This window comes from Larus michahellis, chromosome 1 (assembly GCF_964199755.1).
Source record: "Larus michahellis chromosome 1, bLarMic1.1, whole genome shotgun sequence".
NCBI lineage: Eukaryota > Metazoa > Chordata > Aves > Charadriiformes > Laridae > Larus > Larus michahellis.
The window spans coordinates 87,742,821-87,760,663 of NC_133896.1; the positions used below are offsets into that span (position 1 = coordinate 87,742,821).

The 17,843-nt window shown below is 40.6% G+C and overlaps 1 protein-coding gene across 2 annotated transcripts in view; it reads left to right on the plus strand.

Annotated features, from left to right (window-relative positions):
- The window catches only part of WNT7B (Wnt family member 7B), a 98,774-nt gene that overhangs the window by 55,332 nt on the left and 25,599 nt on the right, over nt 1–17,843 (plus strand). For both annotated transcript variants that reach the window (XM_074590384.1, XM_074590377.1), the window contains exon 2: nt 1,664–1,890. In XM_074590384.1, coding sequence (XP_074446485.1) covers nt 1,664–1,890 — 227 coding nt within the window. The remainder of the gene's footprint in view (nt 1–1,663; nt 1,891–17,843) is intronic.

A 17,843-nucleotide genomic window follows, 5' to 3' on the forward strand; every position in this document is an offset into this window, starting at 1 on the left:
CCTCCCCCCCACCAAGCCGTAAATAAAAAAACACAATTGGCGAATTTCTCATGGATTGTTAACTTTGGAAAAGATGCACAAATACCTATTAAAGGCGGAGTGAATCATCACGGAATTTCCATTCCATAGTAAAAGTGGTATTTCATTTTGGCCAGGGAAGAGTTCTCCGTTTCACCCTTTTTGCTCTGGCTTTACTGTAGTTTATTGAAATGGCAAAATGAAACACTCTGATTTCGTTGAAATGCAACATTTATGTAATTTTGCAGTTACCTTTGAGATCAAGTTGATAAATTCCTATAAAATTCTGCTACTTTGTTTAGTCAGCATTTTCCAAAAAGAGCATTTCCAGCGGGAAATTTTTAGCGCTAAGAAGAAAGGCTTAACTCAGCGTTCAGGATGGAAAGGAAGGTAACGGGGAAGTTAGTCTGTATTCTGTTACTAACCTGTTTATATATCATGACTTCTGTTACTGTGAAGCTCCACTTAAACCCAAGGTGCTGCAGCATGATCTGGGCAAGCATCTTTACGTTACAGAGGCGGTCAACAACTGCATTTGATAGGAAAATGAAATTACCCGCATGATCCAATACCAGGCTGGGACAAGCGAAAGAGGGGAGAGGGAGAGGAGAGCGGAGGAGCAGGACAGCCGCATGGGCAGCGTGGCAGGGGCTTTTCCAGGCTTTGGTTGCATAGCTGTCTCAGGGTCCATCACACCCTGCTGAGCCAGGCCTGTTTTGCTAACGTAGCTATACTGCTCTCTTTGCTCCTGCTGACTTGTCCAGAGCCAGGTGAAGCATCCTGGCATGGGACTGGATGGTACTTGGTAGATGCGACCTGAGGTATGACTGAAGGTGTACACATGTTGTCTTATTTTTTTCAAAATATTACCACCTAGAATGTAGCCTGTAAAGAGGTTGAAAAATGAGCCTGTAAAGATGTTGAAAAGTGAGCTGAAAAATGAAAAATAAATACTCTAAAGTGAAAACATATGGCAGGTGCAAGTTATACGCAAACTTTATAATGAATTCTGAAAATATACTTGAAGAAAGAGAACTACAAATGTTTCTAGTCTGGGTGACACATATTAAGGATCACTCCTATGTGCTCCATGATATTTGCCAGGTCTAAAAGCACAGTTATGCTGGTGAACTTTCATTAATCACTCAATACCCTGTGTGTTATTATGGGCAAGAGGGTTGGTGGAGTCAAGTCATTCTCTAAATTGTGCTTAACAGTTTCAAATGAGGGATGGATGAACCGGCTGCAGTAACTAAAACGCTGAACCTAACTCTACGTAAGCCATTCAAGGCAGACATGAGTTTCAGAGATTCACGGACAATCAATTAGCACTATTTTTTGCTTTTAAATATGTCTTGCTTTACACATCTCATTGGTTGATGGCTTTGTGTAGGACTGAAAGCAAAAGTGCCAAAATTCCATTTCTTTGTTGTTTCTGTCACAAATCAGATCAGGAATTACCGCAAGATTTCCAACCTCTTTTGCCAGACCAGAGAGGTTGGGATAAGTTGGCATAATTATAGGAACCCAACTTCCAACCCTTCCCCTTTTGCCCAGCACCTTGCCTACTACACGGCAGCACATGGCAAAAACCATCAATGACCTCACATTGGTTATAACCTGTCTTTCTGCTTTTTTTCTTCAGAGCTTTGTCATCCGTGGTGGCTTTAGGAGCTAATATCATCTGCAACAAAATCCCAGGCCTGGCCCCTCGGCAGCGAGCAATCTGCCAGAGCCGCCCTGATGCCATCATTGTGATCGGGGAAGGGGCACAAATGGGAATCAATGAGTGCCAGTACCAGTTTCGGTACGGGAGGTGGAACTGCTCCGCACTGGGAGAGAAAACAGTCTTTGGACAAGAGCTTCGAGTAGGTAAGGGTGTCTCTAATATGGTGCTGAAGTGTTATGTTGGGGCTGGTTTTCTTTTAGCTTTCTGACTGCAGTCCTGCAAAGGATTTTGCCTCTGGTATTTGCCTGCCGGAGCACAGCAGCGATGCTCCCAGAACAACTGTGGTCTGTGTGTTTTCACTCATTGAAAAGTAACTGTCAAGAGACAGGAGATCTCTAGTGATCTCTAGATGAAGTCATTCATATCTGTGCAACTTCATACCCACCAAGGACCCAGATGCCTGCACAGGCATCCAAGGACACAGTTATCACACCCTGTGAAAAAATATTTTTGATTGTTGTCCTGTTAGAGGTTTCCGTGATAACTGTGGTGCATATTACGGCCAATCAAAAGGGAACTAAAATCATCTCCAAAAAAATCCCTCTGCAGACTTCCAAAAGCTTAAGTAATGGGAGAATCCCAATTAACTGATGGAAGTACAGTGCATATGACACTGCCCTTCCAATATATGGCAGTGATACGTATCCATTTTAGTGTTGCTATCATACTGTAAAGAAAATACTGCAAGTGATTTGAGGCAGGAAACCTGTTCAAAGAAAATAATACAAGACCTTGGCCTGACAAACTGTTAGCTGGCAAAAGTTAAATTGATCACTTTCCATTTACCCTGTGTTTGATATTATTTCATAGGAGAGGTTATGCAATTTTTTTCCAGCACTGAGATCATTATTTTCCTCATCACCCAGCTGAGTATCCTTAGCCTGTTCTTGACCTTTCCTCTCTCCCCCAAGGGCTGCCCACTTACCATCCTCCATACTGTTTACTAAGTGTTGGGATAACGTTTTGTAATGTGTGGCTCTCACAAGGGCATTCAGAGTGATACCATCCAGTTTCTCAGTGGGGTTGTACCCTGTTCTTCTTGTTTCCAATTCTTCTTTTGGTGATACCTCTTTCTTTATTTCAGTGGTTCGGGTGAGTCTTGTGCCTCCAACACAACTGAGTGTGGACAGACATAAGATCTCATTAAAACTATGTTAAAAAAAAGGCATAACATTTCATCCCATCTGTGCAAAAAGGAAATGACTTACATGGTGCTTTGGCTGTTACTGGAGATCAAGGCTTTGCTTTTTTTTTCCAACACCATTCTGAAATGAATGCCAAAACCTGAGCTACGCTTAAGTCAGCGATGGAACTGACTATTTTTTTAAAGAACATGCAAGTCTGAGAGTCTGGCTTAGGTCTGGGCTTTTTGAGGGCACTGTGGTCCAGCTGTAAAATGTTGTAATTGAATAAATCCATTGGCATCAGGGGAACTGACTTACACCCACAGAGAATCTGCTATATTCTGTGAGCTGAACATATACTGAAAAGTTGGTAGTGAGGAATTTGCTCATCAGTGTCTCTTCCCACATTTGTCCTGAGATATTTCTAATTCTGTTCAGATAACACTGCTCGTCTAACTTCTCTTTCCTAAAAAGATTGTTAAGTGGAAGGGATTAAACATTCTCAAGACAACATACACAGGAGATAACCTAACATTTGACTTTTACCAACCATCAACTTCAAATGAACCAGAAAAACATCTGGTCGCTTGTCTTGACTATTAGAAGCACAGGTCTGGTCCTCCTTGGTTAGTCTTATGCTTTTTTGTCTTAAGTTTATTTCCAAAATGATGTTACTGCCAGAAGATATACAGCTGCCAAGCATGCCACCCTTGTACTTCTCCATGCTACGTTGTCTTGATCTGCCAAATCCTGCAGCCATGCTCTGACCCTTAGACAAGTAAGTCCTCTTAACTTCCGTGAGATCACTTACGTCCTTGAAGAGGACAGTCGGGAGGGTAGTAGCAGAGTTGGTGTCATCACTAAGCTTCCTGGTGAAAAGGCTTTCACCACTTCTGCTCGCCTCTTCAAGCTGAGAATCTTGTGGCACCTCATCAGCTCTGTCCTTGTACTCTTGAGTAATAATCCTCTTCACCAGAGAGACTCCTTTCATCCTCACAAAACTTGCAAGTGAGTGCAGTCCAAATGCATAAAGAGGACTACAAGTTGGGCCTGTGCTTTCATTCTGAAGGTTTCTATAGAAAATAAGAGCTACAGGGAACAAAAATTGTTAGCAACAGGATGGACCAGCTACCAGGTTGGTCAGACTACACAAAGTTTGAAAAAACCAGGATTTTCTTGAGCCACTGTTCAGGCCGTATTTGCCAAAATATTCACCAGATTCTTGACCTCTTCACCGAACCTGGGTGGTTTCCTGCAACTCTGAAATGGCTGATGTGGAATTTGGTGGGTTCTTTTATGGCTTAACCTAAACACAGATGAAACTTGGCAGTCGCAGCTGAGTTCTGCTTTGACATTTGTTGGGTGTGAAACCACACAAACTGTAACGGATGGAGAAGGTTTACATGACCCCTGCCAGCTCAGCCAGATGAGTTCCATGCAGGTCTATAAAGGATCTCATAATCCACAGGTCTTTATTTGTTTTATTAGTGAAGTAGCACCCAGAGATGATGTGGTCAGTATCTAGGAAAAGGACAGGGTTTAGGAAGTGGTGTTATTACACTAGTGAGGGGGGAAAAATGTCAAAAAAGGACAAAACTTGAAAAAGAAAACCACTTAAAGGTACAAAACACTTGTAAGCATAAATATTCACGTGTGTAACAAAACACGTCCCTGTCTGACACATACAGAAACACTAAACCAGACATTTGGTTCTGCCTGAACAGACTGAAGAAAGGATTAAGACTAAAAAAGACAGGCATGTTTTTCACTTCACCTCAAAGGAAAACCCATCTAGCTTCCTCCCAGAACTGCCTAGGGAGATGAACAATCAAGGCAAGTTATTCAGGTCATAGGGTGGAGAGGGCGAGTAAGCTATGATAGCGTGATATTAAGCGCTCTCTATCTGCATGGGAAAGAGAGGGCCTGATCTTTAGCCGCTGGACCAAGGCTATACCACTAGCATTGACGAGTGCAGATTTATGGTTATTCTCACTCGTATCCTGATGTGACACTTCCCTCCCTCCATTCAAAGCAAACCCCCAGACTCACCCAACATGAGGTTTCTCCAACAGCTGTGCAACTGTGGACAACACCACCTCTTGGGTGCCATTACGCTCCAACTATGCATGCCTTCCAGCCACAACCAAGCAGCATCCAGAAGGCATGACACAGGAGCAAATGTCCACTCTGGTGACTTCTGGGAATTATACTATGCCAGGGGAATCGCCAGTAAGTTAGCTAAGCTGCATCAATGCTGAGCTATTTTTTTCAAAGAGGTACTTCAGTGACTGAGGTCTGTACTACCTATATAATACATGGGAGTCTGTATTAAAGACAATTGAAATAGTTCAGAGGACAGAATAACAACTGTAGAAATTATATTAGGCATGGGGACAGAATAACAACTGTAGAAATTATATTAGGCATGGGGCATTCATGTTGGTGTGAAAGATTTATAGCAGCTAGAGATAAAAAGCGACAGAGGGATCCAAATTAGTAGCATGAACAAAGGATGTAGCATGGGATGAATTAGCCAAGCATTGTGTATAGATTTTTTTTTGGGTGTATTTATAACTGGGAACTTTTCCATAGTCATGCCATCCCCAAAGAAAAGTCACTACTACACTCATTTTACTCATCCTGTCCCTCTACATACTTGTATTTGTCACCTTCCTGCACCCATCCCCAGCTTCTCACATGAAGTCGTCTTTTGCACTCTCCACTTATTCCTCTTGCTGTAAGCCTCTTTAACAAACTACCTCCTTAAAGATTATCTCTTTAACAAATGGATTCACAAATTAATTGGTCAATGATATACCAGTGTTCATTATGGATAACCACTGATGAAAGATAATTGTCCTTTGAATTTTTTGAGGGCAAAGACCCTGATCTGGAAAAGTATAGTCTATCAGGTTATTGATGCAAAAGAGCTCCAGCAGTAAGGACTGGTCTCTATTACCCCAAATGGTGGTTGGAGCAATCTATCATGTGGGTACCTCTATAAGTTACATCTGTAGATGTCTCCTTTGTCAGACTCATGATGTGGTAGTATTCATTTGGCTGTGTCATCGATACAGTGATTTGGCAAATCATTGAACTGGCCACCTGGCAGGGAAGAATCGATAAATGGGCAAACCCCAGAGGAGTTCTGAAGTTTTTTAAAAAGATCTCTGACCTTTTGTATTGATCTGTAGATTTCTGGCATGTTGAAAGGGTGCATCTGAAGTGAGGTTAAAGCCCTGTTTGCTGCGGGAAGTTTAGGAGAAGAACACCTTCTTAAGAAGCTTTCTGTTGCCATGCATTCACTCAACTTTTGGTCCACTCTCCAGGCAGAAAGGGGGAGGGATAGGTGAGAAGCTACAGTTTTAAAGACTACCAAGATCTGTGCATGGATTTTATTAACTCACAGGTGAAGAAGACTTTACAATTTATTTTGAGAAACACGGTCAGAAAATAAAGTTGAATGTCGCTGTTATATACAAGCACGCACTCATACATTTGCACACCTAAACTGCTTAAGAAGACTGCATAATTTCAAACAGAAGATTAAGAAAGGGAGGAGAACACCTTCTGAAGGAAAGATACTTATAAAAAAAGTGATTCTTTCTGTATTTGCACCGAAAACAGGTAACTAAGTCCACATTGGATCCCAGCGTTTTAGCTGCAGGCCTGAAAGAAAGTAGGAATCGGGCATGAAAGATATGTAAGTGATGGCGTCATGGAGAAATGGTTGGCATCTTATCATACATGCTGAGGGGGTGTCAGTCAGTAAATTATTCTTGATTCAGGCCATATATAGACTTAATTAAATTTGGATTCAGACTCACATATGAATCCAGTCATTTTTATTCTGGGGTATGATGGTGGTTTAACCGAGATGCCAAATGTTCATAAAAACTTCCTACCAAAAATGGGAGGAGTAGAGAGGCTCATTATTCTCCAAAAATGGAAATTTGCGTCCAAGCAGATACATTAATCTAGCACAGTAATGTCTAGTATGGTATGAGTTGGCCAACTTGGAAAGCCTGACTTTCAGTATGAGCAGAAAACTTCCAATACATGAAGACAGGCGGCATTCTTAGGAATGCTTTACAACCATACTTGTGCTTTAATGCTATCAGCAAATCAATAAAGGGAACCATAAATGAATCCAGATAGTTTGCCTAAAGTACATTTCTATCTCACTTTTTCCCTTTCTTTCCTCCTGCCATTTCTTTCTCTGTTACTTTATGTTCTCATTTTCCAATTTTTTAATCAATTTATGTTGTTAGTTATATATTTATTAATGCTTAGTAATATTCATATATCAGGTTGACTGTATGTTTATTATTCTAACATCTGTGTGTTTATTATGGGAAAATCTATCTTTACCGACTTGCGTTATATCCAATAAAAACAATATGGGGGAAAGAAAGGAATCGTACAGCTGGAAACAATTTGGAGGGGGAAAATGAGTTGGAATTAGATTATTTTAAATATGATACAGAGCAGGGTACACACTTCACCGACAGAAAGGCAGTAATTATCTTTGTCATAGCAGTAGGTGCAATGATTGGTTTAGGCATTTGTCAGTTATTGTGAACCTCAATTGCACAGTGGCTTTTGGACCTAACGTGGAAAAATTTCTGGTTTTTTGTTGCTGTCATATGGCATGGTCCCAGACAACAGTGTCCTTTGAGCATTCAAGCAACTGATTAGAAAGAAACTTGCTTTCAGTAATTTGAGCTGGATGTCTGCGTTGGTGCTAGGATATGGTAAAAAGCACTCTAGTGTGAGAGGTGGCTTCTCAGGGGTTGGCATCAGCTTTCAACTCCTAGTGCAGCAGGCTGCCTGGGATGCCAGGAGAGAGGTGCACAGGATGCATTCAATCATCTGAAATCTGTACCAGGACTGTGTGCGACTTCCGGAAGAACACATAGGAGCAATACAAACCAGGACTTTATCACTCACATGGCTACCTTGGAGTGACTGCTGATGTCCATTTCACAAAATGTCATGTGGAGCCGTTGCATTTGCAAGTGTGATTTAGCAAAACAAGTAGATGCTATAAATACCATGGCAAATTTAATGAGCTGTGGCTTATGCAACGATAGTTTTTAAGCACCATGATGTATAACAAGATTTATAATTCTTGGCTTATTTAGAGAGAGAATTTTCTCATTATTAAGCTGAATTAAAAAAAAAACAACAAACACAACAAGACATGCATAGCGTACCCATACCAGCTGGATAAATGATAGGCAGGCAGGCAGAGCCAGCTGGTAAAGAGAGAAAAAAACCCGAAATCTGAGGATGTCCTCAATGTGCTGATTTTGCAGGACAGATTTATCAAACTGCAAACTCTCATTGCAAAGCCTTCTCTTAAAATGTCTCAAACAGCGCATTTCTTTTCACAACTAGAAGTGTTGTTGCTGGAAGGAGAAACAAAAATATCCTTAACCTTAAGGATATCCAGTATATTTATTCTAGCTTCTTAAATATATATTATTGCAGAAAGATTATGTCAGTGACTATCCCACAAGTTGCCTGACAAAGGTAGAAAGGTCATGCTGCAGGAAAACTGGGCTACTCCACCTAAGGACCCTTGCACTTCTATTAGTTACTCTGCAAGTAGTAAGGTAAGTACCACAAGGTACGCAAACCACCCTGCAAGGACAGTTTTTCCAGTCCAATTCATTTTGATGGAAAGCTTAACAGTGGGGAAAAAGCTGTGATAATCTAGTTGTTATAAGGTAAAGTAAGTGAGAGGTCTATTTTAGTTTGCATTATTATCTTTGGAGGAAATTAAAGAAATGATTCAAACAGTTCATACTTTCTGGCTGTAGAAGGGTGGATAAGCTTTTTACTATCACAAGTAGCAAAGCAAGAGAGTAACCCAAACCAGAATAAGAAAATAAACCTCCCAGCTGGCAGCAGCTGAGGTTGGGAAGAACTGGTAAAAAAGTTATGAAACAACTACTGTGCTAAGAATTTATATTATTTTAACTGAGGAGACAGCCTATTGTGAGAGTGGTATGTTCAGACTCTTCTTCGTTTTAGTAGGTTTCTGTCACTTGGAGGTTTTTAGAAAAATAAAGGTATCTTTCTATGCTAAGGAAGTACTGTTGTATTAAAGAAACAGCCTATTTTGAGAGGGTGGAGGATTTCCAGGTTAGTGAATTAGTTCGAAAGTTTCTGTGCGATAATTTCTCCGTGCTTTAAAAATTTCTTTAGATGCCAGAGCCTCATAATGATCTGGTGAGGCTTAATTAATGTTTTCAAAACACACTGCAAATCATAGATGAAAAGATAAATGTGAATGGACAGTACCATTTGTAAATTTTGAGTTGACAGTAATAAATTTTGTTTGACTGCTTTGCTACATTAATTTTATCATCCGCACCTCTTTTTTCTTTGTGTTCCTACAAAAGAAATGCCTAGCATATATAAGCTGTAACATATATAATCATTTCCAACCATGAACAGACAGATTTTTATATTCCCCAATTTGTATTCTCTACACCCTGGTCTTTTTGTAATGTACTACTGTCTAGTTCAAGTATAGCTCAATCGTGTGGGTTTTTTTTCTCCTTCAAGGGTCATGATTTTGAAGAAAAGTATAATGTTCTTAAATCAAAATGTTAATGTTGCCATTTAAATATTTACCTCTTTGGCAGCACGCTTGCTTTAAAAGGCAGACATCCTTATTCTAAACATAGCGCTAATATGTTAATACAATTACTTCATGAACCCTGCATGGCCTGCAGCTGGATGAGAAATGGTAGATGTTGACCCAAATGAAATCTGGAATTTCCATCCTGAGAGAAGTGCTAAGTTTTTAAACTTATGTTTCATTCCATTTTTACATAGAAAAATTAAGATTTTCTTGGAACAGATGTTTTTCTGTAGACGTTTTCAAAGGCGAATACACTGATATGCCTGACTCTGAACAACTCCATTTTGGTTTGCTGGTGCACTTAGTTTTAAATTGGTTAAGCGCATTGATGCAAATTGATGCAGGGAACTGTAACTGGGGAGACTCAAGTCTCTGTAGCGCATGAGCTCTGCTCTCACGTGCTTCCGTTTGCGTTCTAAGCTATATGGCTCCCTAACACATCACACAGCTCAACTGGAGACATCAAGTAGCATGACACACTGCCTTCCTGTGACCTTATGCCTCAGGTTAAAAAAAGGCCATTACGCTCTCAGAAAACAACAGACTGATGAGGGGATGCAGTTTAATACTTTGTTTCAATGGTTCAAACCTAAATGGACCTGTTTTTTATTAAATGGAATAGCTCCATTTAGGTGTGGGTATGGACACCTATGGGTAAGGGGCGGGTACTTATGGTTTTTGGCATTATGCGATCACTTTAATAAATATGTAATTAGCAGTAGTGGAAAAGGGTACTATTATGTATAATGTGGCTTTACAGGCAGAGCCTGTAATGACCTGTAACTCTTCATCTCTTGCTCAGCATTGGCCAGAACAAAAATCCTCCTTTTCTCTTGCTTTTAACTCTGTCTTTAGCTACTCAGGATAAAATTTTCCATGTTACTTTACTGGTCTCCCTTGGGATGAGTGAGTCAGAGGTCCTGTGGAAAAGATAACGTGCAAATTCTAGGCTATTTTTTAATTGAATACTGTACCATAATTTGGACACAACAGGGCTAACTTTGCATAGCAACATTAAGTTTGGCATGTCCTTACTTCCAAGTGCCTCACTTGGAACGTTAATGTTCCTTTAATGTCATTTTTTCATGTCAGTTTGGAATAAAATTGCTGGCTGCAAATGATTCATAGCATGCTGACTCAATTAGTTACTTCCAGTGTCCCAGTCCTATTGGTCAATGGCTTACAACGTAATGCATGCTTAAAACAGGAAGGCAAATAGCATTTAAAGTTAAATAAAGTAGTGCTGGGCTTAATTCAAAATGATAGGGGCCAAATTCTGCTCCTATTGCCGTCAGTAGAAATTTTGCCACTGCTTTCACCAGAGCCAGGATTTTACAGCCACTAAAAGGCTCCTGGGTTTTGGGTACAAGCAGAAGTTTAAATTGGAGCTGAATTTCATAGCAGGGATTCAGCTAAAACCTCATTAGTTAAATGGAAATCAACTATACAACATCTGAATTTTAAAGTGCCGAGCAACTTTGCAAACAGGCAAGTACTGTCAAATCTTGCCGCGGCAAGGAAAGTTCTTTACGTAAGACGACAGGTAGCGCGGGACAGCAGCTAACCTGCCGGTATGCGACGCTGTAATAACTTGGGGTTCTAATGACTTTGGAGATTCCTTGAGCTTTACTACTGCGGTTAACTATGTTGTCAAAATCTCTTCCCTAGAATTACAGATGATAGGTTTGGTCATCTCGTTCAACCTCTACATCAGGCAGGACAGGCTAAACATAACATTAGGCTTCAGAGTTACATATGTAGCAGCATCCCTCCCTTTTCTCCTCTGTTCTTTGGGATACGTCCTGTTTGGTAAACCATCTGTTTCTAAATTGGAAAGCCTGAAGTGCACAGAGGGGCATTTACAAACATCACAAAAAACACAGCATTTGTCGATGTGTACATTTTGGTTTGCAAACAAATGTTTTAGTATTCAGGCTTAGATCGCAGATCCATGCAATTTGCTGTCCTGCCTCTAGTCACAAGCAATTTCTTTTTCTAATGAAGTGCCTGGCATATTCCAAAATATTATGTCTGACAAATATCTTATTATCTAATTGATAAAATTTCCTTCTTGAGTATCATGCATGACTTTTTAGCATTGGATTAAATTATCCGTGACTGTAGTTTATTTCTTACTGACATATTATATGTCCATAACTGTGAAGTTTAATATTACTGTTGCTGATAGAAGAGTCAAATTAAAATGAAAGCAAGCAAGAAAGAGGACTGTAGTATCTATATTTGGATGCTTGAAAAAACGAATCTAGCACAGTAGTGCTTGGATAGCTATTCTTTCAGATTAAAATTGTCTAACAACTTTAGTTGTACTCTGTTTACCCAGTATGTGCTTAACTTTAAATCCACTGCTTAAGTCCTATTAAAGTAAACGAGGGTTCGAAAGTGTTTCACTTTAAATGCATGCCCAAGTGGTTTGCAGAATACAGAAGTACTTGTGGAAGCCAGCATGCAAGATCAAGCTGACAATGGGTCCTTCAGCTAGTAAAAAGTGTCACACCTATCTAATTTTGATCAGATTTGGCCTTAGGATTTAAGTGGATCCAGCAGAGGACTTTTATCCACAAGTGTAATCTATTGCAATCTATAATGCTCTCTCCACTGTAGAGGTTCAACCTCTGATTTCTGGGACTGTGACAAAAAGATGATTCCCAACACTTAACCAGTGTCAGTGTAAAAGGTGGGCTCGGATGGCTGAGGAGTCTTTAAGTATATTGCTCTCACCCCAGAAAGCTCACTGGTGCACTGGGAGAACACATTTCTATCTCTAGAAGCTCAACAGACATCGACTGAACTGCTGCATGCTGGAAAGCTCTATTCAAGTTGCTAAAACGAACAAAGTTTACTCATGGATCATGATTTATTTATACATGTTCACTCATTTCTTAAGGACAACATGGAAACCTGTTTTTTGTCTGATTCAGCCTCCACCCATCCTTGTTCAGAAGAGGTGTCCACGCAATGTCCCATCTGACATGGTCAATGCAACCTTGCAGTTCCTGAGGGGAATGGCACAAGAGGTAGCTGTGGTTTCTGTCTCTGTTGCTGAACTAGAGGGCTTCGGAAAACAAAGGCAGAAAAATGGGGAGACCCTTCCTCACTTCTTCCGTTTGGCCCAGTTTCATACTGCATAGCTCCAGGCATTTGCATGAGATATCTAAGATAGGAACCTAGTCAGCCTGTATTCCTTGTATGGTCAAAGAAGAGACAAGCACTTCCAGAGGGCGATTTGGATTTTAATTTGACTGTATGACTGTCTGGAGGTCCCTGTTGACTATCCTGGGAGCGTAGACTTAGGTATTAGGTATCAAGCCTGTTAATGTCTAATTTTGACTTGTCTGTGAATTTTTTCCTCCTCTCCATGTATGTTTCTTAGGGGACCGTGTGATCCTCTAATTTACCTGCTTGCCCCACATAGCAGACGTGAAAAGTTGTCTTAGCTGATGACTTTCAGACAGATACTGGCAAAAAAAGATGCTGCAACCACAGGCGTAACTCCGCCACTGCTATTTGGAAATTTAAGAACAAGTGGGAGTCCAAAATTGCCACCAGATGGTGCACCTATTTAGCAAGTGACAGAGACATGTTCCACAAGAAAGGGTAGCCACAGCCTCCAGCAACCCATCAAGTTGCTTCCCCTGCTGTTTATTCTCAGCTGTGATTGAAATGAATGTGTTTGAAACATGGACCTGCTGGTCACGCTATTCTGTTACATTTAATATGGAGTATGTTTTCAATCTCTGTGATGGAAGCCTTTCAACTGCTTGGCTAGGGATGTGGGGAAGTGGGAAAGTGCGTAGCAGATCTACAAATGCATGTAAAGGGAGAAGAAAAGAAAGAGATGGGCCAGGGGCCGGAAAAATTGGTAATGGCAAATGCCAATGAGTGGCTCCAAAATCAGAAATGGTCAGCACAGAGAATCTGTGTGTTGCTGTTTCATTAAGTTGGGCTAGTTCTGGCTGTTAATGGTAGGTAGCTGGGAGAAGGTTCAGGTCAGGGCCTTTCTGAAGGACAGTCTTGATGTCTAAGTCAGTACTTTGGAAAGCTGCCAATGCCAGTATCCCAGGAGAAAACACATGGGGTATTTTATTAACTGCATAGCAAAGGTGGTGAACTTTCCTAAAGAGAGAAGTGGGTTTTATTCTCTAACTGCTTCTCATTCCTAAGCACTTGTGGTACTCCACACTCAGAGAGATTAGCACAAGTTGAGAAGCATATATTTTCTGCCATATTTCTCAGAATGTCACAAGACCATGGGATTCTTTACTAGATTTTCTGTAAAACAATACATTACCAAGTGTAGGACACGAATAGTTCTCTCTTCCCATTCTACTCTTCTTGCTTTAAAGAATATTCTAAAGTAATATGTAGCTTCCTGGCAAGACTCTTTCATGAACATTACAAAATTGATGCAGAAGAAAATATTGTGAGTCATTCGTTTGCATTGATGTGTCTTTTACTGTTTTTATTTTTTTGGTATATTTTAAAGGATGCTGTAAATAGAATTTAATATATTGCTACAGAATGATTAATTAGAAAGGTTGTTCTTCTAATTACAACTTGACTAGTAAAGGAATATCTGAACTAAAAATTTCCTCTGAGCAATGAGTGAAAATATTTGCATATTCTTTAACCTGGGAAGTACGCATTCTGAATAGATAAAATAATTTTTCGTTCTCTTTGTCCAAGCTGAGAGGATGGTGTCACCTCAAAAAGCTCAATACAATTCCCTTCCTGTCATTTTTCACATACCCTGTGGCTCCTAGTTCAATGTGAGAACTATCATTTTATGGTTAAAGCATGGACCAGGAGATAACGCATTTGGATTCTGTTCCCAGCTGTGCCATATACTTTTCTTGTGACCTTGGGCAAGTCACTTCATACCTCACTGTCTGGAGAATAAAGATGACTAATTTCAGTGGGGAACTGAAAGGCTTAATTAATGTGGACTAACATCCACTTAAACATTTGTGAAGTACTCTGGGATCCTCAAACAAGAATGGTTGCCATTAAGGTCGTCTTAACCAAACAGGAAGCAAAGGACAGAAATGTCATAGAGGGATTTGTTCTACTAGAAAGTGAGTCCAGGCCTGAAAAAAAGACCATACTGAAAAATCTCAGTAGAATAGGTCTGGTAAGGTTATTAGATGACTTCGCATAAGAGGGAAGTTTGGAAACTTTAGGCAGTTGTCTACAAAGAGCCCAAACTCAAATTTCTCAAAGAGAACATACTTACATGTTCAGAACTTACATGTAACATAAAAGAGACAGAATAAAGCCCACAGGGAGAGCTACTTACTGTATGCCTACTGTATGTGTTCTGTGATTCTTTGAGTAAATCTTCCTGTCCAAGGCCCTCTTTTTCTAGCTACTGGTGCACAGTGACATCCTGACACCCACGGTGGGGCTTCAACACTTTTTCCCTCCTTCCCTTTCTTTTTCTCCTTGCTGAGCCCCTTTTTCTTTTACTTTGGCAGTTCGGTAATGCTGAAACCAAGTTCCCTTCCCTTTTGTTTTCTTTTCCCTTGTCCATTGATCAACCATGTTGCTTTATTACAGACACTGTAGTATTAACTACAGTATAAACAGAAGCTCTTAGCAGGAGAGTTAGCTGGGATTTCCCTGCCCTCTTACACAACCAAAGTTTCTGCAGCGCCACTTTCTTGTTTGTTTTCAGGGATTAGTGGAAATATTCCACATACTGCTGACATAATGAGGCATAAGCTTCGCTCAAAGAAGGCAAGAAACTGATTTTTAAAAGACACTGGACTACTGTGCTACCAGGGATAGACATGGAAAGTTTGAAAGGTGGCAAAGTACTGTCAAATCTGAGCGGCAGTAAGATTGCTGATGGGTTTTTGCACAGCGTGAAGTGTTTCCGTGAATACTGTGTCCTGCTCAAAATTAAATTCAAAGCATGTGCATGGAATATCACATACAGCAGCATGTGTGTGTTGTCAGTTTGTGTTAGCCAGAGGAGCATGACATCATGTGACAGACAAAAACACTACTTGGTACCATATAGCCTAATCCAAGGCTTTTCACGTGAAACAGTTGTTTTGTTTTGGTTTCAAGACATTTGCCTTTCTAACTGGTCTGTTTTAATTAGAGCTCAACCTGAACCACAAACGATAGATTTGAACTTTCCCAGAGTTCAGTGGTGTTCAGATCTGGCTTTTGGTTTGGCCCATCGCAAAGACAGGGGTCAGCTTCAAAGTTCAGATCTGGAAATGGGCTGCTACAAAGCAGGGGGCTCAAGAGATTATTTGATGAGACCCATATCTCATTTTAATGGTGGATTTGCAGTAGAGACACTTGCTAGCTTTTTTTAAATGTAAGTTTACGTAAGCAGCGTCTTGAAGACTGGTGTTAATACCCATCTCAAATAATACCCATACAAATGCTCTTGTATTTGTACTGCAGAAAGAGACTTGTCCCTCCTTTCCTGGTCCCAAAGCCTGGATCCTGGTCTGAAGCTGGAGTACCTTAGAAACCTACAGATTTTGCTTCTGGTCTTTGTTTTAAACTCATCCTTTAGCTCTAGGGTATCGCACTTAAAAAAATGGAAGCTCTTTGTGGGCTAGAAATTTGATCTTTTTATCCTCATAACACTTAGTTTTTTCAGCTGAAAGGGCAGCTAACTCACAGGGCTGGCATCCACCCTTTCATCAAACTCTTGCAGGTTTGGATCAGCATCCTAGGGTGAGCTTGCTCAGTACCTGGCAAAACACAAGCTTGGCAAAACACAAATAAATAACAACCACTAGCCTACTAGATAAGGCAATCTGACTGGTAGGGTTAGCTGGACAGGTTCAGATTACGCAGCGATTCAGTAACTTTCATGAGTCCTGAGAAGACTCATATAATTCTTCCTTGTTTATGTGAATCTTGTCACTTCCCAACTCCTATCAGGACCAGAAACTCCGGAGCTGAAAAAAAAGACTTTGCTCTTGTGATGCTTCCAGACTCATTTTGCAAACCAGAGAGGTTTGGACCAGAATCTAAACTTTGTGTATTTATCCAAAACCCTCTGAGCTCTTTACTCTTTTAAATCTCTTTCATATGTGTGATTTGTGCTGTGTCTTGTTCACTGGGGTTACAAACTTGACTACCAGGCAAAGACCCTTTAAACACCAAGAAGGGTAGACATCATTACTTGAACCTAGCTCTCCTCCCAGAAAGACTGTAAGGCAAGAAAAATGCATCAGAAATGTGAATGCAGCCACACAAGACGTGCAAGAGCATTTGGAAAATATTTAAGCAAACTCGAAAGCAACTTTCAACCCAGCCCTTTCACCATAACTTTCTCATTTGCTTTCCACAAAATCTGAGCTCTGACAGGGGATGCCAGTGACTTACAGGGTTACTGCCCGGCTGTTTGCCCTATGTCTGGAAGATGTGATCTCTGCAGTGGAATTAGGAAAGCAGAACACAGGCTCTTACTGATGATCTGCAAACCCAGCCTCTCCGCTGCAGCTGCCAAGGAAGGGCTGGTTTGGGCTGGACTGTAAGTTAAAGCCAATGATGCACAGTCCTTCTGCTACCATGGGAGATATCAAGGGAGTGGTAACATCCTAAACAGCCACATCAAGAGCCATTGCATCTCACCTATCAAACCCCACCTTGTCAAGAACGTACCAGAGAAACTCATTAAAGCCCTCACACCTAAAGGATGAGTGGTGAGTCACCAGCGATAGCGCTCACCTTATAGACTTGCTTGTGAAATTTGACATATGGAGTTGGTCCTCTAAGGTGTCCTTCCAGGCATCAGAAACCATGCCAGGAATTTATGTGAGTCATAGATTTGTAGGACAATCTTAGTGAACAATGTTCAGAATTACCCTCCAGGAGACAATCCAACAGCATTTCCCAGCAAATGCAAAGAGAACCTCTCTGCTATGTCCCTGTGCAGGATTTTACAGAAAAAGGCAACATTCTAGTACACTATTTGATACAAATTATTTTTCCTTTTTTGTCAAGCATAGGAAATAGTCTTTTGTCTATGTCTATACTGTTTTGAAGAATATCTTGAGGCCACCTTGAAGAGCAGATTCTCTGGACAGGCTGAAAGCATAACAAATTCTGTGCCTGGAAAGTGTTATCCCAGGCACACAGGAGCTGTTTCTCCATGACCAGCAGTCTAAAATGCTTTTCAGAGACCCCAGCCTGGCTGTCATCGTTTCTGAGGTTGGGCAGTACTTCCTCCATATTCATTGCTGTTACCACAAAAGGGTGTGTAAATCGAGGTATTTCTAGTTGTCATTATTTCGTAGTTATTTGACTTAATACTCCTCTTCCATTG